The following is a 22,134-nucleotide window of genomic DNA, read 5'->3' as shown; positions in this document are numbered from 1 at the left end:
CTTGCAGTTAGCAGCCCAATGGTAACCATTATGCCACCAAGGTTCATTCATTTGGGAACGGGTTTCTCGGTTATGTTTATGAGACCATAGCAGTGCAGGGCGCATCTTAAACCCTCCCGCTCCTGAGATAAAACCAAAGAGCAGAGTCGCTCCAGAGATAAATCCAAACCCACTTCCATTGAGTCTATTCTGACTCTGTGGGACAGAGTACAACTGCCCCTTTGGGTTTCTGAGGTTGTACATCTTCACAAGACCCGCAAACCTCCTCTTTCTCCCTCAGGGCAGACTGGTGGAGTCAAACTGCTGACCTGGTGGTCAGCGTCACAGGGCTCTGATCCAGAGACCAGCACACACCAAGGAGGGAAAGGTACAAGCCACGGGGAGGTCATCAAGGAGTCACAAATGCAGGGGCCACAGACTCTAAAAGACTTTCCCCTGAGCTGTGCCCTCAGTTCAGACTTCCTAGCCTCATCCAGGAACCTTGGTGGTACAGTAGCAAAGCTTTTGCTGTGAACTGAAAGGCTGGCGGTTCAAACTCATCCTTGGCTCCTTTGAGAGGGATGTGGTTGGCATGCTCCTTTTAAAGATCTACGGCTCTGGAAGCCCTATGCGGCAGTTTCCCTGTCTTGTAAGATTCTTAAGAGTTGGGATCAACTCCCCGGCACACAATACCAGTGCCCGAAACTGCGAGAAAGTAATTTCTCTTCTCTGAAACCACCCAGAGCTAAGACTTGGGCTTCTGTGGACTTCTCTATACCCCTAGCCAACGACCACCCCATGCTCCCATGGCCTTGCTGGAGATGGGGTATGTGTGTGCTCAGTGCAGAGTTGAACCTGCCCTCCTGTGATGATAGGGTGCCTCCTGAGGGGCCGGCAGCCCCAGGGGGAAAGCAGGAGGGATGCTGAGAGGGAACCACCCAGGATTCAGGGGGGATGCTGCCTGAGATTCATGCTGGCATGGTTTCAGACTACACACGACCAGTTTCTGGCATTCCTGGGGCTCCTGTGAAGAGCTATTTTCCATGTTTGTCAGTAAGGGAGCCCGTCCTTCCCCGACCCTCCCACCCTCGTGAACCCTTGATAAATTATAAATGATCATTATTTTCGTATCTTACACTGACCGCTGTCTCCACATTTCTGTTGTTCTTCCCCTTTGGGCAGGGGCGCCTATATGTCGATCATTGGGAGCTGTTCTGCCTTTTCTCCTCCTCTCCCCCCACCTTCCCCCTACTCTCTTTGTATATCTACTCCCATTTCTGGTCCCCAGGGGGGTTATCTGTCCTGGATTCCGTGTGTCAAGAGCTCTTGTCTTTACCAGTGCACGTGCTCCAGTCTAGCCCGATTTGTAGGGTCGAACTGGGGTCATGATAGTGGGGTTCCTTGATTCCTCAAGGAACCCAAGGAATGTTGTATATTTTGTCAGAGCTATATACTGTACTTTGGCTGACGTGTCCCTTCCTTGTGACCCTTCTGTGAGGGGATGTCCCATAGTCTACAGATGGGTTTTGGGTCTCTATTCCAACCCCCCTTGTTCTCAACTATATGATTGTTTGTTTTGGGCCTTCTGATGCCTGTTACCTGGTCCTCCCGTTAAACAAGAAGAGCTGATGTCAAGGGCTCAAATAGAAAGAAACTGTTTAGGAAATGGTGATGGCAACATATGTGCAAGTGTGCTTGATAAAATGGATGGATGGATTGTAATCAGAGCTGTAAGAGCCCCCACTAAAATGATTAAAAAATTAAAATTTAAAAAAAAGAAAGAAAGGGAGTCCACGTCACAGGCCACTCCTCCCTCACCTGCCAGTCACAGTGGCCACCCCAGAATCCCCTGGGCGGTGACAGCTCAGCTGAGGGCTTGTCCTGGATGCATCCGGTGCCGATGGTAGTCGAGGGGCTGAGACAGCCACCTCATTCCCGTCTGCCCCTGGGGGCTACTCCAACACCAAACTCACCACCATGGGGTGAAGTTCAAGACCGTAAACTCTAAAGGGAGTGGAAAGTACTGCCTCTCTCCCCCTGAGAAGCTGGTGGTTTCAAACTGCTGACCTTGCTGAGCCACAGCCCAACACATCACCCCTGCTCACCACGGCCTTTCTTCCTGGGAATTTGGGCACATGGCTGTGGGTGGTGGCTGGCCTGGGGGCCTCTGGCTGGTCACTGTGAGAGGCCTGTCATCCAGGGGAGCCCAGTTGGGTTGGGGGTGCATCAGATGGGAGCACTCCTGGGCCGGCAGCCAGCCAGCGGTGAGACTGGCCCATCAGTCTAGCCCGATTTGTATGGCTTCTGTATTTGCCACGCCGGGGTCTGGACTAGTGGTCACTGTTCACCTGAGAAGCCCACCTCAGTCCTCTCCCCGCTACCCAGAAGCAGGGCGCTCCTATGAAACCTTCCAGAAGCCGAAATGGTGTAAAACCAAGAAGAAATCACCATGACTGAATGGGGGAATGCAGGAAACCCTGAGCACTTCCAAACCCCGAAAGTAACCCACCAATCCATGCCCAGCCACACACAAAATCTAGAGTAAGCCTGGCATGTAGCAGAGCCGTTCGACACTCTGAAGGCTTAGAACCGATGCTGAGATCCTGAGGGCAGTTCCGGGAAGGAGCTTGGCCCAGCCACCACACTCTCTGTTTAGGGTGCATGCTTTGAAGGTTCCATGCAAAACAGTTGCTGACAGCTAGTTTCCCCTCTCGCCTTCCACTGGAAAAGTCAAAGTCCTCTTCGGCTTTCTTGGTCTATCGTAAGCAGGCACCTCGCATAGGCCTTTGATCAAAGCAAAGAGGCATCATCAAGCGCACTCTGGAAAAGCCGGGGTGTACCTGCAACCTGTTGAAGCCTGTGGGTGGGTGTGAGTCCGTGGCGGCAGTGTGAGGGTGTGTGCCCTCGTGAGCAATGGGTGGAATTGTGTGAGAGAGTGTGGGTGGTTGTGTTTGAGACTGTGGGTATGTGCATGTGTGTGTGTGCATGCACACACACACACACACACACATAGAAGATGGAGGATTAGGCGGTAGTTTTCTCACAGTGCTAACAACTGGAAGTCCCAAGCAGGGTGTGAGCCACATAGATTGTGAAACCCGGGAGGTGCCGTAGGTTACACACTGGGCTGCTAACCACCAGGTTGGCGGTTTGAAACCACCAGTTGCTCTGAGGGAGAAAGAGCAGGCTTTCTACTCCTGTGAAGAGTGACAGTCTTGGAAATGCACAGGAGCAGTTCTGCCCCGCCCCACAGGGTCTCTATGAGTCAGAAGTGACTGGAAGGCAGTGAGCTTGGCTTTGGGTGCCTTCTGGCCTGGCATCTGCCAGTTGTCCTGGGGTCCCTTATTTGTAGTTCCTCCTCACGGGGCAGATGTGTGTGTGTGTACCTCTGATAACACAGAATCCATCCAGTTTAGATGGACTTGGTTTTGATCCAGTTACCATAACAAAGAGAACCTACTTCCAAACAGGATGGCATCCATAGGTAACTCCAAACTCACCTCCCTCGAGTCTGTTCCAACCCACAGCGACCCCTAGGACCAGGTAGAACTGCCCCCGTGGGTTTCTGAGACAGTCGCTCTTCATGGGAGCAGAAAGAGTAGGTGGCTTCAAACTTCTGACCGTGCCCTTAGCAGCCCAGTGGGTATGTACCTGCTCTGCCACCAGGGGTTAGGGTGCCAACACAGACTGCAATGTGCGCAGGGGGCACAACTTAATTCACCACGGTGGTCCCTCTCCTTGCCAGGGCTTCTTGCCTCCAACCTGAGCATGGGCTGGGTTTCTCTCATACTCTGACTCTTCCCTGCGTGGGGCCTGAGCCAGCGTGAGGACCAGGGACAGATGCAGACAGGACAGCACAGCCCCACTGCCACCTCACTGCCTCCCCACCTCCCCACTTCCCCACCCAGAGGTCTGGTGAGGAAGAGTCACAAAGCAAGCCACGGACACTTGCTTACCCTATAGGGGTGCAAAGCTTAGCACAGGCGTCTCCCCCATGCCCCCCGGATTTCAAGTCGTTCATTTTGTCTTCTCAGATCCCCAGGTGCTTGCAGTCAATCTCCTGTGGGCTTTCACGCTTGCCTAGCTGAGCTGCTTTCCAAGCCACATGGCCTCGGTCTATGCTCAGCCCCCGGCCCCCATGGGCTGGGGGTGCTCCAATCCAGGTCAGGGTAGTTCTGACTTGGGGGTGCTCCGGACCCCACGGAGCATGTGGCTGCCAGCGGCTGCCAGAGAGCTGGCGGGCGAGCCAGAGACAGCCTGCAAAGAAAAAACCTTTTATGCCTGAGACACTTGGCTCTCAGCAACTCTGCCAACTCTAGCCGCCCTCTGACTGTCAAGCTGGCCCCCTATGGGCGCAGTGTGCTAGGGACTGGCTGGAGTAATCTTTGAACTTCCAAGGCAAGGGGAGGACACTGGGCAACACCCCACCCTTGTGACTGTGTGGCTGTTTGGATGTCTCTCCAAGAGGTTGATACCAGAAGCCACAGCAACAACACACTTGGTTTCGCTGAGAACATTTCCCTGGAGGGAAAGCCCAGACTGAGGGTGGGTCAGCCACCAGGAAGTCACGGAAGGCGATTCTGAACCAGCTGGAACCCTTCATTGGACTTACAGCCCAAGTCCTGGCCTTCAGGAGGGGTTGGATCCAGGCACTCAAACGGCTCTGGGACTCAGTCTCCCTCCTCTGTCTTTTGGCTCGCCGTTCCTCAGTGTCAGCCACACTCTCTCTCCCCAGGGTGGGCACTGGCGGCCCCAGGGGAAAGGGAGCCCTTTTTCCAATAGCCTCTCAAGCTGTATGTGCCAGACGCCCACCCCCGATGGTCTCCCCGGGTCCTGGGGCCCTGTGCTCTGACTGGCAGGGTGGGGCTGTGCCCATGATGGCCCATGCAGACATGGGGGCTGTCCCCAGAAGCAGTCAGCAACAACAGAGGTCTGCTGTTCTGGCTAGGAAAGGGGTGGGCCGGTGTTTGAGAAGCAGAAGAGCAGATGTGAGCTGGGCATTTGTCAGATCTGGGCCTGGGGCCCCCACCTTGGAGAAGAAGAAAGTCACTCTAAAGCTCTGGGTTTAGCACCTGCCAGTATAGCTCCCGGAGTGGGGCCAGTCTAGGGGCATGAGTGGATGGGTAATTTGTGGGGTTAAGACATGAACAGGGGATGCTTCTTGTGGCCAGTCCGTGGCCGTTGGTGGTCCCACAAGTGCTGTCTTTATGGGAGGGGGCAGGGTTCTCAACAGCTTTCTCTTGCACCCGCTGTCACACCTGCCTTCCCTCTTCCCCCAGCTTCTAATGACCAGACACAAGCAGAAGCACGAGGCCACGGGTCCTGTCTAGCACAGACAGCCACCGGCTTTGCGGCCCTGAAAAATCCCTTCCTGTCTCAGGCCTGGTCTCCTCTTTACCACGAGGATCAGCCCAGGGGTCCAGGGCCTTTTGACCCCACAGGTTCAGTTCTTATGCACACAGCTGGAAAGTGGGGGGATAGATGCCCTCCAAGACTTTTCACCTGACTTTAAGCTTGACTCAGGTTAGCCCAGAGGCCTCACTGCTCAAAAACTCTCAGCAGCCGTGCCTAGAGATCAGGGTGAAGGTTGGCAGGTAGGGAACAGAAGGGTTTGTGGGTCCTGGTGTCAATGGGGAACCCCTCGTGGAAACAACAAATTCCATTTTCCTTTCTGATTTTGGCTCAAGGCTCATACCAGCATCCTTCCCAGGACCTTCCTGCTCCTCTGAGCCCTGGGCCTCACTCCATGACCAGAGCTCTGGCCTGCGGGTCCCCAACTGACTCTGAGGCTTCCCATGAAGCCCCTGAACCCTGAAGAAGGCAGGGGCTGGAGATGGAGGAGAGGGAGATAGGGCTTGAACCCTTGGGGTCTTCTGGAGACCACTGCCCATTTCACAGATGGAAATACTGAGGCTCCCAGAAGTTCCGGGTGAGGTCACGGCCAAACCGATGCTACCACTCTAAGTTTCCTTCCCTGGGCTATGACCCCAGATGAGTGACAGGGACAGCCCAGCTGTGCTGGCTGACTTAGAAGGAGACACCAAGCAAGAGGCCTGTCTATGCTACATTCATTCCAGGCAGGGTGGGCTGGGCCAAAGCCAGGGACTCTGCCTGGGCCCGGGACCCCATGTGGCTGAGAGGTCACACGATGTCCAGCCAACTCCAGGGCTGGCTGAGAGGGGACAACCCTGGGCCACAGTGGGTGACACCCTGGAAGAGCTAGGAGTGTCTCTCCTGGCCTTTGCACTCCAATCCAGCCACCCAGAGACTCCTTTCTCTCGATTCTTCCTCCGTGAGGGGGCTCTGGCACCAGAGGAACAGGACAGGCCTCAGGCATTCATTCAGCTTTTGGGAAAGGTTTCTGCGCTCGGTCAGCCTCAGCTCCTTCCACCTGGGCAAAGAGGATGTGGGGATGGTGTCCGCCTCCTCCTGGCTCCAATTCCACATCTGTCCACGGGTGATCTTATCAGGAGCGGCGGGATTCAGCTAGCTTCACAACCATCCTCGGCCCTAATGACCATTTCAAGCATCAGATAAAATGCTATGCTGAAAGGCACTTTATTACTCCATACAATTAATGCTTAAATGAAAACCATAAACGAGGTACACAAAGCCAGATTATGTTAGAAGGAAACATTTTAAAATATTAATGAAAAAATCCTAACCCCCTGACCAGAAAACCACCAATAAGAAGAAAACTGTTATTTAAGATATTTCTATCTTGCTTCCTTCTTGGCATCCTCACTTGGTAATAATATTTTTTGCTTTTATTACAAGCATGGTCCCACCTAATTTTTTATTCCCATGGACGGGATGAACATAGAAGAAAAGTAAGACACGCACATCTGTGATTTCCACATAGGTCAGTCAGCCCAGCCACCCACCTGAGAGAACCCTGATTAGAAGTGCCATGCTAACAAATGGCTCACTGGACTCAACAGAAAATTCGGTGCCACTTCTGCTGAACCAGTGTGAGTTGGCCGAATCCCACCACTCCCTATAAGACTAAGGTCAGACACGCTTCCCACTGCCCAGTCTTCTTTATCTTACTCTACAAGGGACTAAACTGTCCCTCCCACAGCACTCCGCTCTGCCGAGTTCGATAATCTGTAGTAATGACCGTACAGAGCGCATAGACAATCCTCGCCACCATGGGAGGTTATTAAGGTGCTCTTGCCGTAGGTTACAATTTAGTATCAGAAACGTTGAGTGTAGCTCTTTCATCCCCAAGGGCTCTGTCTCAGCTGTGTCCACAGGTAGGCCTCCTCCTCTGGTTCCTGGCACCTCAGCCACATAACAGCCTCCTGGCCTCTGCTCTGCTCTGCTCAAAGATACAGAGCTCCTTGGGCATGCCTAATAAATGCCCCGAGGGCATATCACTCCACCAATGAGTTTCCTGCTGGGCAGCTTTTCTGCTTCCTGGGGAAGGAATCGTGTCTCCAGCTCTTACTCTGGCTCTTGGTTCTTCAGCTGCCGCTCCTCAGCCTCTCCTCTCGATCCTCTGCAGTCACAGCTCTGCCTCCTGGATGGAAGAGGTTTGGTGGCGGGACCTCAGGGTCCAAAGGGCATGCTCCACTCCTGGCCCTTCTTTCTTGATGGTCACGAGGTCCTCCCCCTCCTGCTTCTGCGATGACACACTGCAGACCCAGGTGTCGTTGTCATTGTTGTGAGGTGCCATCCTGTCGGTTCCAAGTTCCAACAAGGGGCTCCCCTGTATACCAGACAGAAGCACCGCCCGGCCCTGCGTCATCCTCACAACTTGAGCCCCCCAGTTGCCGCCGCTGTGCCAACGTGTCCTGTGGAGGGTCTTCCTCTTTTTCACGGCTTGTCTCCTTGACCAAGCATGGTGCCCTCCCCAGGGACTGGTCTCTCCTGACCTCATGCCCAAAGTACATGAGAAAAAAAGTGTCACCATCCTTGCTTCAAAGGAACACCCTGGCTGTACCTCTTCCAGGAATGATGTGTGTGGTTTTTTTGGTTGGGTTGTTTGTTTTAGCAGTCCATGGTCCAGAGGAGTGGCAAAACGAACCAACCCGCCCACGCCCAGAGTCTGATCCACTCTACATGCTCGCTGTCATTTGTGGGGTTACAAAGCCTATGGGCAGAAGGGCCGTTCCAAGTCATTCAAGTGCACCCACCACACCCTGCCTCTGCATGGCAGCTGCTGGCAGCTGTTCTTCCAGAGCCTGCCTTCTGCACATCTTCTGGGTGTGTGTAGCAAGCCCACTTCGTTTAGGGGCCCATTCGCTTGCACCAGAAGGCTAGAGAGATCCCATCCTGGCACCAGGGGCCAGGGATACACAACATGGCCTTGCTCCCTGGAGGCTCAGGCAGGCTCAGGAAAGGCAGTGGGCAGGTGTTCTGGGGACGAGAGACCCAGAGCTCGGGGCAGAATCCAGGAGCCAAGATGTGGCACCTTTGTCTCTGAGGTGAGAGAGGTATCTCTTCGTGGAGCAGGTAACGTTTAGTAGGGCTGCAAGGGGGTGGGGTGGACAGGGTCTTGGCAAGCAGAAAGAACCGAGTATAAAGGAAGTAACTAAGTAGGCCACGGTGGTGGGGGGAAAAGACTGCAGGAAGGGCAGGATGCTGCTGACCCCTGGTGGGATGTGAAGGTGGGTGGGGAGCCCAAAGGCAGCCTGGCAGGGGTTTGGGGCAGCTGCTGAAGGGCTTGCTGCTTTTGTTTTCTAGTCCTTCCTCCTGGCAAAGCCTTTCCCCTCTCTTCCCTGGCCCCCCATCCTGTCCCATTCCATCCTAGCCCTGCCTGCGCTCTGCCTGGACAGGGGAAATGCCATCAGTCACTTCCCTGGCCCTTGGAGCTCTCTGCAGATGGCGAGACCCTGCCTCAGCCCTGCTCTTCATGCCAACGCACCTTGGAGTGGCTATTGCCGGCTCCATCCCTGTGCCTCTGAGACCTCCAGCAATATGCTGACAGGCCAGTGAGTCCTACCCCCACCCCCACGTCCCATCCCCCCCCCCCCACTGCCCTCAAAGACTTTTATCTCTGAGCTCACTGCAGGTGTGGGGGTGGTTGGAGAGGTGCAGATGTGCATTTGAGGGGCACTGGTTGGCAGGGTGGGGCCAAGCTGCCTTGGTGGGCATGTGGTACCTCTCAGGGCCCTACTGGCCAGGCTGAGGGTAAGTCTGGCCAGCTGGCTGGACCTTCCCAGGTTAGCGATGGCTGTTTGAGGTTTTGCTGTTTTAAACATGAATCATGTACCAGGCACCTTTGTTCAGATCACAGAAGGTCCCCTGGGACCCTCACTCTAGCCCTCTGGCTTTATAAATAGGAAATGGGCTCAGAGGGTGGGCGGGACTGGCCTGAGGTCACGCAGCGGGTCAGAGGCTGAGCTGACCACGCCTCCACACCTCCCAAATCTGCCCTCTGGAATGTTGATGTTGGGCAAACAGCCTGGAGCCCTGTCCTCAGGCCACATGGACGCCTCCCCTCTTATAGGAAGCACCCAGGTGCACCTTTTCAGACAGACAGAGTTAGGGACCAACGACAGGAAGGGTGGGGCCCAGGGGTTGGGCTGCTGCCCAAGGCTTCTGTGTTGTATTAGTCCGGAGGCACTCTCCTGGGGACTCTGCTGACTGCTTATGTGACCAGGAAACCTTAGGGCTCTCCCCCAAGCCGGTCCTCAGTTTCCCCATCAGCAACATGGATGTTTGCCTTGGCCTCTTGGCCTCAAGAGTTCTCTGGCACTGGCTGGCCCTTTGTCCCCAATGCTGAGGAGGCTGGGAGCAGGGATGGGGGTAGGGGGCGGACAGGGCTAAGCCCTTCTCTCAAGTCACCTCCTGGCCAAGAGGTCTACTAAGGCCCCCTCACTCGGTGCCCCCTGGAACCTGGTTTCTAGGGAAAGCCCTGCTCTCTGAAGGAAGCCCCATCCCCTCCAGAGCAGGACAGCTCCAGGGCCCACATTTTGCCAGGTCTGCCCCTATCTGCTCCTGCCAGCCCAGACTGAGCTGCAGGCCAGGCTCTGCTCTCCCAGGACCCAGGGCGAGGCAACCTGCCCCACAGCTGGAATTGCTAATGGCCTCTGGGGGAGGCCCCATCATACCCTGCATCTCTGAACCCTGGATGGGTGTGAACCTCAGAACTCGGCCTGTGCCTCTGGGGTTGCAGCCCCTGCTCCCCACATAGATGCCCGGGGAGTTGTTCGAGAGGGGCCCCAGGACCTGGAGAAGGGGAACAAAGCTGGGCCAGCCCTCCAGCACCTTGAGCCAGGGTGGCTGCCTTTCCCAGTCATGTACTGGGCTTGGAGTGCAAGATTTCATGGAAAAGCCACGTTGGGGCCGCTCCTGTCACCGAAACGGGCTGAGGCCCAGGAGGCCAGGGGCCTGCTTGCTGTCATGGAGCCAGCCCGGCCAGCACTCGGGCCTCCTAATGATCAGGCGGGCAGGCGCCAACTTGGCTTCTCCTGGGCAGAGCAGGGGCCACGCTCCTCACTCAAGGACCGCACGCCCTGCTCTCAGGGGAAATCCCTCCGCTGGAGGCCTGGGCACCTCGATTTGCCAAAGCTGTAAATCTGCGAGGCGCGGCTGTCAGCGGCCCCTTGGCGTCTCCCGAGCGTCTCAATGAGAACTGCAGCTGTGACTCCCTTTCAAGACGCGAACCCGCTCCTGCATTTCCCATCGTGTTTGCACCTAAGGATGCCATCACCGTTTCCGCCCATTGTCCCCCTGGCCTGCCGGCCGGGTCCCTCGGCTCGCTCCCGGCTGACTGACGCAGGCCCCTGCCGCCCGGCGAACACGAGGCTGTGGGATCAGGAAGAGCTGGGGACTTCTGAGAGCTGCTGGGTGGCCCGCGGCCAGCGATGCTTATCGCTGCCCCAGGGCGCCTTTGAGGTCATATTCTTTTCTCTGAAGATGCTTGGATAGGCTCCGGGAGCGTTTCCATTAATTCTTCGGTCTGAGGCTGCGCCAGCTGAATACCGCGCCATTAGTCACCCCAGCTGTCCCCTTCCCCTGCCCTGCCCCAGGGACTGAGCCCCGAGGACCCCCGAGGAACCCCACCCCGGCTATCAGCCGGACCACTGCAATGGCCAGCGCACAGGGCTTCTCGCGTAGACCACAGCCCTCCATTTGGCCACGGATATTAACCCACAAGAAAGCGTTTTCCCCATGAGGGTCAGGGCGCTGGAGTTTCTGCAGCCGTCTGGGATGGGGGACCGCATGGCATGCGTCTCAGGTTTGCGGGCTCATGGCAGGATCTGAGATTAAAAGCATAAATCTAGACCATGTTTCTCTTCTCTTCCACAACGAGCAAAGATGAGAGACACTATTACCAGGCCTTCCCAGCCCTGGGCCACCTGGGATGTGGTGAGGAAAGCTGTTTGGATCCACCCCCCCACCTCCAACCTTGTACGGAGCTGGGGGCCAAGGGGGGTGGGGGAGAGGCAGGGAGCAGGGCTCCGAAAGTCAGCCTCTTCTCTCCCGGACTGGTTCCCATCTCCAAAAAACAGAGGGAGTCATGCCCATTCCGCGAGGCTATTGGGGGGTTGAGATCTCCCCCCCACCCCCCACCGACCACTGAGCCCTTGCACTCATCTGTCCCTGCCTGGTCCTGCGTGGTGGCTCCTGTGTTGCTGTGATACCAGAAGCCAGGTTGCTGGTGTTCCAGCTGAGCTTCCAGGCTAAGACCAGGCTGGGAAGGAGGAAGGTGGGGGTCTGCATCTGAGGGATGAGCTCCTGAGGGCCTTAGGTATAGCAGCGGGACCACCTCTGATAGAGTGCCACCGAGAGCAAGGCCCGCGTGGTGCCAGGCCCTTGCAGGTCGCCTGCTGTGGTTGCGTTGACCTCAACGGTGTGGATGGAGCCAAGCCACCAGGATCTTCCCGTGGCTGCTGGGGTGTGACTCCAATTCAGAAAGAACAGCTGCAGATGCCCCTCAACAACTGGGCTGCGTGGCATGTCCCTGTGATCAGGGGAGCGCAGTCCCTGGACAAGGACCTCGTACTGGGTAAAGTGGATGTGCAGTGAACAAGGAGGAAGGCCCTCCATGAGACGGGTTGGCACCCCGGGTGCAGGGGTGACTGTGAAGATGGCATGGGGTCGGGCCGTGTGTCGTCGCATTGTGTACTCGATCAGTCATGGTGGGTCGGAGCTGACTCTGTGCCACCTGGCAGCAGCACCAGGCGTGTGTGCTAGCCAGGGCAGTCTCTTCTCTGTGTCCCGAGCCTGCGGCATTCGCCAGTTGTACCTCAGCAGAGAGACAGTGCTGCGTGCCCCCGGAAAGATTCCTGGTCTTGGGAACCTTAATACAGGTTTGTTGGTTGCCGGTGCACCTCACCCCATCTGTCGGTGGGGGATTGCGCATTGCTGTGCGGTTGAATCCATGTGACCTCAGCCATGCCAACCCTTATTCTGTTTCCCCGAAAGCAGCAGCTAGCTCCGCATGGCACAGGGCTCCTTTAAAGTGTCTCCGTCATCTTGACCACGGTGCACCCCACTCGAGCCCTGGTGTGGTTAGTCCCCTCTCAGGCATGTGGATGCTGGGTAACGCACCAGGAAGACCGCAGAAGCCTCGATGCGTTGAATTTCGGAGCTGGCAAAGGACCCGCAGCGGTACCGTGGACTGCCTGAAGAACAAGCCCGTCCGTCCAGGAGCAAGTACAGCCAGCACACGTCTTAGGAGTGAGCGTGGGGAGAGTCTTGTGTTGTGGTCAGGAGAGACCAGTCCACACGGAAACAGAGGGTCCACAAGAAAAAGTAAACGAGGAAGACCTTCCGGAGATGGATGGACGCAGGGGCTGGAACAAGGGGCCCGTGCGTAACAACAGATTCGAGGGGGGCGCAGGGCTGTGCAGCGTTTCAGTCTGTTGTAGAAAAGGGCCACCGTGAGTCCGGAAGGATGCTGTGCGCATGAGAGCGAGGCTACTGGGTTCAGTGGATTGGCGAGGAGGGCCTAGCAATCTACTGTGGCATTGAGCCAGTGACGACCTATGGGTCCCCACGGATCACCCCCCACCCCCCACCCCACCCCATCCTGGGAATGGCTACAGGGGTGGCCTTCTATTCCACGGGGAGTGGGGCAATGCAAACAAAATGAACAGTGTACCAAGTTGTGCTGGTCACAGTAACACGGTGGTGAGGGAGCTATTGGAAGTTCAGGGAGGGCTTTTGGATTCCTGGTGTCGTCCGTCTCATGTGACAGGGCCACGGCCGAGCCCTAGGAATCCTTCCTTTGTGGCAAACCTGCTCTACTGGGGTGTGGCCACAGTGTAGTTCAGGGCTGGGAGCACAGGCCTCAGACTGCCCCCTGCCTGCAGCTCCATTGCCCCATGGGTACTGCGCCTGGAACAAAGGCTGCACCTTTACAACCCAGGAGGCTTCTGAGACCCTTCCTCTCATTGAGCAGACTTGAAAGTAGAGGCCCCGAGGTGGGTGGGCCTGCTCCAATCCCCACCAGTCTCCACTAGCAGCGTCAGCCGGGGTGTGACTGACGGACATTGTCCCTGCCCCCCCCCACCTCAGGGTCCCCTCTTTAGGGTCTGCAGAAGACCTGACAAATTAGGCATGGAGGCCACAGCCAATGGGGGCTGCAGAAACCCAGAGTTGGACCCCAGGTGCTCTGGGCAGGGGCCTCCTCCCTGGAGGCTGCAGACTCAGAACCCCCAGGTGCCCTCCAAATCCAGGACCCAAGGTTCACCCAGAAATGGGCCAGGCCACCTGGAACCAGGCAGAAAAATGCTAACACAGCCCCTTCCATGTTTTCCAGAGTTCGCCAGGACTTCGACGTCCCCACCAACCATCTGATCGGGGCCCACGGGTACTGCACCCAGGTATGGGACACCATGGCCAGGCCAGGTGTTCGGCCTTCCCTTTCACCTCCCTCCGCCCTTTTCCTGGCTCTCTGCCATGCCAGCTTCTCCAAGCAGTTTCCATATGCCTGGCTTGTTTTCCCGTCAGGGAGACCCAGGAAGAACCCAGCCAAGCCCTCCTTTCTGCAATGGGTGCTGCATCCAGCCAGGGCTTGAAGCTGTGCAACCCCAAGTCCAGGAAGCAGGCTGGGGGATTCTGGCCATGGCATGATGGTGGTGGCCCTCCAGCTGCATGGTGGCTGAGTATCCCCAGTCCCTTTGTAGGGGGGCCCCCAAAGGGTCTTGCCAGGTGCTCAACCTTGTGCTCCCATTCACTTAGCTAACCCCAGGGACAGGACCTGTTTTAGCAGCAGGACCAGGAACCAACACCCCCATACCCACCCCCCAGGCTCAGTCCTTTCCTGAGATGGCAAGGCCTCCCAAAGTGTCCCCATGGGCCCCCGGCAACCCTCGCCATTGGCTGTTGAGTTGGTGCTGCCCCCTGCGACTGCCAAAGGCACTCGGCAGAGCTGCCCTCCAGTGGGTTGCTCAGCTGAAATTGTACTCGTCGATTGCCAGGCCTTTCCTGGGTGGATTTGAACCGCCAACCTGCTGGTTAGAACCAGAAAGCAAACCATTTGTGCCCCACGACCACCCAGAGGCCTCTTCAGGGACTGGCAGGCATTAGAGGTGGGGCAGGGCAAAATATGTAGCATGCACAGGCTGGACCCCACTGCTCACCCTGCTGGGCTCAATTGTCCTGTGAGCCCTGGCTCACCCGAGAGCCCTGTGGTGTCAGCTGGGCGGGAGGGTGAGAGGCTACCCTCTGGCTTCCCAGCTCAGGGAGCTCTCCCTGTGCATGGTAGCCTCCCCTGTGGGAGCACCCCTTTCTGTCATGGGAGACTGGTGGGCAGATGAGTGAGTCCCTGGCAGAATTGCTCAAGGCAACTTCGTTCCCCCTTTTCTAGAGGTATCTGGGCTCGACCCATGTATCTGAAAGGTTACCGTGTGTACAGATGCCCGAGGGTCTTGCTGCTGAGCTCTTTGTGATACAGTGAGCTGGGCTGAGACTGGGGGTCTACCTTTCTCACCAGCTTCCCCATGAGGGCAGAGCCTTGTCCCTGTCCCTGCATTTCATTCTGAGTCATGAGGATCTGAATGGCCACAGATCTCTGCATCCAGGGCAGGAAGGGGCTCACAGCTTGCCCTCCCCCACTCAAGCACAGGCTTTGTTCTGAGAGCAGGACTTCAGTCCTTTCTGTCCCTGAAAGCCAGATTGGGGGTGGTCTCTCGCACACCTCAATAAGGCTCTCTGCCTTGCTCAGCACCAGCTGCCCGCAGAATGTATCTCTGAGCAAACATTTCCTCCAAATTATTTTCTCATTTCCTCTGTCAGGGACACAATGGAACCCACCTCCATAATCCCCCTCCCATGGTGGCCCTTCCTTGGGGCCCCTTTACTGTCACTGGAGCAGGGGTGTTGGTGTCCAAGGGTCTGTTCGCCCTGGACGTCTTCCTTACAGCCAGGGAAAAACATGCCCATAAACTCCACCGTCCTCCAGAGTGAATATGGGGCAAAGGGTGACGGCGGTTGTCTTCACGAGCCCTGTCACCCACATAGCATCTGAGACCGGTCAGTTCTGTGTGTGTAGCTTGGGTGAGTCCTGATGTTCCCCATTCATGCCAGGATATTGGGCCCCCAGGTGCCTAGCTGAAGGGCCCTTCTAGCCCCACCTGTCCACTCCTGACATAGGAGGCACTGGGTAAAGGGGGCCACAAGAAAGCAGGCCAGGGCGTTCTCATGTCTGTGGGTCAAGGGCTGGCTACCTGCTGGCAGGTGAGGCCTGACTCCTGAGGGGCCGTGGCACCCAATGCCACTCCTCAATGGGGGTGGAGGGGGGCAGCAACAGCAGTTAAGACCGATCATGAGCTTTCCAGACACCCCTCCCTCTCTCTGCCCCCGCTATTCCTGCCTCCTGAAATGCCGTCCTCTGCTCTCCGTCCCCTGTCCCCAATCTCTGGTGAAGTCCCACCGAGGGAGGCCCATGGTTCAGTTAATGGCATTGTCCCCTTGTCAGTTTCCTGGTTTGGACAATGTGTTCGGGTTATGTAAGATGTTATCAATGGGGAAGCTGGGGGAGGGTACGTGGGAACTCACTGTGCTATTTTTACTCCTGCTTAGCACTCTAAAATTACTCCAAAACGAAAAGTTTACTTACTATGTGTGTACACACACACACACACACACACACACACACACACACCCCAGTCCTCAGATCCCTTTCCTTACACAGCTGCTCAGACTGGGTGGTGAGGTAGTGCCCCTTCAAGCCCCAGAGCACCCCACACACAGACTGGCACCCCCTCCTCACGCCCATGTTGGCATTGGCTGTGGGGCACAGGCCTGCTCCCCGCTGCCCGTCCTGGGCTGGTGAGATCCCAGAGGAGCGTCTAGTACGGCGCTGGCGGCATCCCTTCAGGGCTGCTGGGAAAATTGAGGTCGCAGGCTCCTCTGATTCTAACCCGGCGTTCCTTCCTCCTCCACCCTCACGCCCCCCACTACCCCCTCGGTAACCCACCCTGCGACCTTTCTCTCACCCACAGGAACTTGTCAACCTGCTCCTGACCGGCAGAGCCGTGTCCAATGTGTTCAACGACGTGGTGCAGCTGGACTCTGGGGACGGGCACGTCACGCTGCTCAAAGGCATCGCCGCCCGCAGCGACGTGGGCTTCCTGTCCCTGTTTGAGCACTACAGCGTGTGCCAGGTACCGACCCAGGCTGAGGGCCGCGGCCTGCAAGGCTAACCGTTGGCGCCCCGAGCCGGGCAGCACCTGAGCCCAGCTCTGACCCACGGAGCGTTTGGGAAGCAGTTTCCCTGCCACCCAGCCTAGCTCGTAATTGGGATCCGGAGCCAGCCGGTCCTGCTCTGGAAAAGCTCCTCTTACAAGGGGCTTCCAGGAACTTGGAGTATGTGGTGGGTCACGGTGATGTAGCTGCCATGCCCTAGTGTGTGTGTGTGTGTGTGTGTGTGTGTGTGAACATGTATCTAACTGGGTTTGCTTGTGTGTATGGACATGTATGCATGTGTATGTGAACGTGTATGTATGTATGTGATGGTGTGTATGCTTATGTGTGTATGGAAGTGTGTGCATGTGTGTGAACATGTCTGTATGTATATGGCTGTGTGTGTACATGTGAGTAAGCATGCGTATGAGTGTGGATCATGTGTGGGAGCGTGTGTATATTGGGCAGTGGGGTCCTCTCCAGGGCAGGGAATGCGAGGCTGTAGGTCCCACTTGGTCTGTGGGCTGCAGTGCCATCTCCACTTCTGCGTGCGTTGAAGTCAGGATATGGGCAGGGCAGGGCCCTCAGGGAAGCTGGCCCACTGGGGACCGGGTGACTGTTTCCTAGAGGACATGGTTAGCTGGCCAGGGGAGCCCTGGGACCTTCAGTGGTTGTCCCTATCCACACCTGTCCACACCAAACCGCTGGGCTGGGCTGTTCCTTTTCTGGACTCTGGGCTCCTGGGAGCTGCTGTTCTGTGGTTGATCTGATGGAACAGACTTTCCTGTGAGGAGAGCAAGGCTGAGTCCTTCAGGATTCCTGGGGACTTGGGGCCTCACCCATCCCCATGTCCCCTGGGAGCAAGCAGATCACAGTCCACCCAGTAGCGCCAGGCCAATGGATTCACAGGGTGTGTGGTGACCGGGGTTGGAAGTCAGGGCCCGGTTGCATTCGCACATGGATGGCCACAGGTTGATGCTTGCTCACCCCCACCCCCACCCCCCGCCAGCTAGTGCACCAACAAGGTGGCCCCATCCCTAGATCCCCTCCATGAGGGGAGTTGGGGAGCAGAGAGCAAGGCTGGCAGGAGAGCTGGAGAGGCGGGCCCTTCCCAGATGCTATGGTGTCTGCAGGGAGTCCAGGAATGCAGCCACGTGGCTAGTGGGAATCTCCCGGGCTCCCAGCCTCAGACCCTGGGTGGGCTCCAAAAGTATCCAGCCCGAGATTCCTCAGGTTGAGGGAGATAACCTTGGCCAGGCACGTGGAATCTAAGGCTCACTTCGAGCCCTGGCCTCAGTCTTGGGTGGAGCGTGTTGGTGAAGAAGTGAACTGTTTGTATTTGCCCGTTGAGGGTGATTGTTGAGAAAACCACATAGGGGTCAGCCTTCCCTAAGATGCAGAAGAAAGCCAGGTCCTTCCCTGTGCTCTGTCTCTGGGGAACCCCAGGGATCCAGGTGGGGCTCCTTTTCCTGTTGATGATGCAGGGATGGGGGCATCAGCAAAGGGGCTCCCCTCCTTTGGAATGGGGTGCTTCTGGCAGAAGGTGCCTGAGAAGTTACCTCTTTTCCTACGAGCTCAAGCAGGTTCCTGCAGCTCAGACAAGGAGTGGTTTTGTCCCATTAAGGCCTCTTGCTGACCCTTCTGCTCCCCAAGTCCTCCTGATGGAGACAGAATCCCAGGGGTGTCGGTGTCCAAGCCTGGAGTGGGAGTCAGAGATGGCCCCATATGGACGTCTTCCCCGGGCAGCACACAGGACCATAGGGCAGCACGATGCCAACTGCTTGGCTGTCCTTATACGGCTGGGCCTCCTACCCCTGCGGGAGGCTGAGCTGGCCTGACTTTCTCTGGCAGCTTGCCTCTACTTCTCACTGCTGCTCCTGTGGAGAACGGGCGTGGGGGCATGAGGGGAGGGCAGGGCCTGCCTGCTGGAGAGCTTGTCAGATGTCCCACATCCTGGCATATCTGGGGGAGGCAGAGTGAATGCTGAGTGTGTTCTCTGGGCTCCCCATAGGCCCTCAAGGACTGATCTGGCCTTGTTTGTCTGGCTCCCACCACATCCCTGCACCCTAGAGCTGGCTGCTAGATCAGGCTGGTTGGTCTGTGTCTGGTATAGGGCCTGTCAGGCCCAGGAGGGTTAGGGTATGGTCGGGGCTCCCACACCCCCTCCATCATGGCCACCTTCCTGAGAGTCCCCCAGGAAGGCCAAGCTTGGCCATGAGCAGCTGAACCCTCCACCCTCTCTCTGTTTTTTTTTTCCAATCGTTTTATTAGGGGCTCATATAACTCTTATCATAATCCATACATACATCAATTGTGTAAAGCACATTTGTACGTTTATTGCCCTCATCATTCTCAAAACATTTGTTCTCCACTTAAGCCCCTGGCATCAGCTCCTCATTTTCCCCCCTCCCTTCCTGCTCCCCTCTCCCTCATGAACCCTTGATAATTTATAAATTATTATTTTGTCATATCTTGCCCTGTCCGATGTATCCCTTCACCCACTTTTCTGTTGTCTGTCCTCCAGGGAGGAGGTCAAATGTAGATCCTTGTAATCGCTTCCCCCTTTCCAACCTACCCTCCATCCACCCTCCCAGTACCGCCACTGGTCCTGAAGGGATCATCCGCCCTGGATTCCCTGTGTTTCCAGTTTCTATCTGTACCAGTGTACATCCTCTGATCTAGCCTGACTTGCAAGGTAGAATTGGGACCATGATAGTGGGGTGGCGGGGGGGAAGGGGGAAGCATTTAGGAACTAGATGAAAGTTCTATTTTTCATCATTGCTACATTGCACCCTGACTGGTTCATCTCCCTAAGACCCTTCTGTAAGGGGATCTCCAGTGGCTGACAAATGGGCTTTGGGTCTCCACTGTGCACCCCACCTCATTCACTATGGTAAGATTTTTTGTTTTGATGATGCCTTATACCTGATCCCTTCGACATCTCGTGATTGCACAGGCTGGCGTGCTTCTTCCATGTGGGTTTTGTTGCTTCTGAGTTAGTTGGCCGCTTGTTTACCTTCAAGCCTTTAAGACCCCAGACGCTATATCTTTTGATAGTCGGGCACCATCAGTTTTCTTCACCACATTTGCTTATTCACCCACTTTGTTTTCAGTGGTTGTATCGGGAAGGTGAGCATCATAGAATGTCAATGTAGTAAAAGAAAGTATTCTTTCATTGAGGGAGTACTTGAGTGGAGGCCCAAAGTCCTTCTGCTACCTTAATACTAAACCTATAAATATATGCACATAGATATATTTCCCCATCCTCATATATATTTACATATGTACATGTCTTTATCTAGACCTCTATAAATGCTCTTTGTCTTCCAGCTCTTTCCTCTAATTTGTGTGACTTTCTTCCTGTCCCTCTATCATGCTTAGTCCCGACCAGAGTTTCAGCAGTTCCTCTTGGTTACATTATCCTTGATCATGCCCTACCAGGCTCCCACACCCTCCTCACCACCTATTTGGGTCACTTGTTGTTCCCTTGTCCCTGGGTTGTTAACACCACTACCTTTCCCCCCACCTCCCCTTCTCTCGTGTCCCCCCGAAACTGTCGGTCCCATTGTTTTCTTCTCCAGATTGTTCATCCAGCCTATCTTATTTAGACAGACCTGCAGAGATAATGACACGCACAAAAACAAGACAGAGCAAAACCAGGCAACAATATACAACAAAACAACAACAACAACAACAAACCAATGACAAAAAAACACAACAAGAAAGAAAATCTTGTAGTTAGTTCAAGGATTGTTTGTTGGCCTTTAGGAGTGTTTTCCAGTCCAGTCTGTTGGGGTACCACGCCCTGGCCCCAAAGTCTACCTTCAGAATTCACTGGGGACCTCGCCGCTCCATTCCCTTGCTGTTCTGTTGTACCCCCTTAATGTTTTGCCTCGGTGAGGCGGGAATCAGATCAGGTGCAATTCCTACACTGTGCCTCTGGTGTTGTCCCCTGTAGGGCTATGGGTCAGTGAGGGACATCATGTCTCATAGTGGAGCCAGCCATGTGGTCTTCTCTGTCGACTGACTGCTCTAATCGGGAACATCGTCCTCATGACCTGGTGGGCCAGGATGTGCTTCTCTATCTCCTCCCCCCTCTTCATCTGCTTCCATGTGCTCCGATCAGATGTCCCCCTTCCGGAGCTACAGATTCAATGCTGTCCTTTGAAATAAATTCTTCTGGGGGGAGGGGCAGGTGTCCACTTAATAGTTGGGATTGGGGCCGGCCCCCGAAATCTCTCCACTAGTTTCCTACTCCACGCCGGCATGTTGCATTCACATCTTGTAGCACTGGGTTGAAGTCTGGTCCCTCTTTCCCTGCCCTCCACCCTCTCATCTGCTCCTCCTCCCCTGCTCAGCCGGGGGAACCATCCACCCTATCCCACAAACCAGAAGCACATCTGTCCTGGCACTAGGGTGCTTAGTCATCCCATCATTCCAACCTGAATAGTTTATCAAGTCTGCCTCTTTCCCAAGTCTGACCTAAGTCACCCGTGTGGCTGCTTCCCTGCTTCTGCCCTCACCCCCTTCCTACACTGCATCTTCCCCAAAGCCTGTGTGATCTGGTGAAACACAGAGGCCAGGGTTCATCCGTCCTCTGCTAAGCCCCTCACCCCAAGCCCCCACCATGGGTTTCCAGTTCTCAAGATGAAAGCCCAAGGCTCTGCCCCAGCCCACAGGCACCCCCAAGACCTTCCCTCACTCTCTGCTCTCCCCTCAGTTCATGCTACTTTCTCTCTGGGGCTGTGTGCCTCTACCCTGCTTGTCTGCTCCCAGGTTTGTCCAGATCCCAGGGCCTTGGCACATGCTGTTCCCTCCCCCTGAAGTCATAGTTTGTCTCAAAGTCTGCTTCCTTACTTCCTAAGAGGGGCCTTTCCTTTCCTAACTGCACTGTCTTTTGAGGTGATCTCTTCTCATGACTCCCTAGCCCCCAACACGCCTAGTCATTCTCAATCATAATATCCCCATTCGCTCCTTCTGAGCCACTCTTTAATCTTAAGTGCCACATCTCCTTGTTTTTAAGACACAAACATTTCATTTACCATTTATGAAACACTAAGTAAGTGCATCATAGTATGAGTATCTATATATGTGTGCACATATGTACATACACACACCAATCTCAGACCTTCACCCTTACTTCCCCATCATGTTTACATGAGTGTTCCGTGGCAGTAGGGACCTTCCTCAGTGCACGGCACTAATGGTCTTCCTCCCTCCGTGGCCTCAGTGACCTTCCTCGTGTTGCACAGCCACCACCTCTCTGAGTTCCGTGTTTTGTCACCTGTGGGACGACAGTGGATCATGTGTCAGAGTCTACTGGCAGCTTGCTCAGTGACAGACAAACCCACAGTGCGTTGCATTTGCTGGCGCCTCAGACTCAATGGCTGCCCTTCCCCTTCATGGTTGATGTTTGCATGATGGAATGGTGTTATCTGTAGAGCTGACAGACTATCTGTCCCTGCAGGGCATCCAAGGCTGTTTCTGTTCCATGGAGGCCTCCATCCTGGCCGGGTCCCCAAGTGGTTCAGGTAGTGAACTTGCTCAGCTGCTAAGTGAAAGTTAGAGGTC

General features: G+C 55.7%; 1 protein-coding gene across 1 annotated transcript in view; it reads left to right on the top strand.

Annotated features, from left to right (window-relative positions):
* MINDY4 (MINDY lysine 48 deubiquitinase 4) overlaps positions 1 to 22,134 on the top strand; it is a 154,135-nt gene that overhangs the window by 114,384 nt on the left and 17,617 nt on the right. Inside the window, exons 14-15 of the mRNA XM_075558217.1 lie at positions 13,697 to 13,760; positions 16,383 to 16,544. Coding sequence (XP_075414332.1) covers positions 13,697 to 13,760; positions 16,383 to 16,544 — 226 coding nt within the window. The remainder of the gene's footprint in view (positions 1 to 13,696; positions 13,761 to 16,382; positions 16,545 to 22,134) is intronic.

Source organism: Tenrec ecaudatus, chromosome 9 (assembly GCF_050624435.1).
Source record: "Tenrec ecaudatus isolate mTenEca1 chromosome 9, mTenEca1.hap1, whole genome shotgun sequence".
NCBI classification, from domain to species: Eukaryota; Metazoa; Chordata; class Mammalia; order Afrosoricida; family Tenrecidae; genus Tenrec; species Tenrec ecaudatus.
This window is presented reverse-complemented; position numbering and strand designations above follow the sequence as displayed.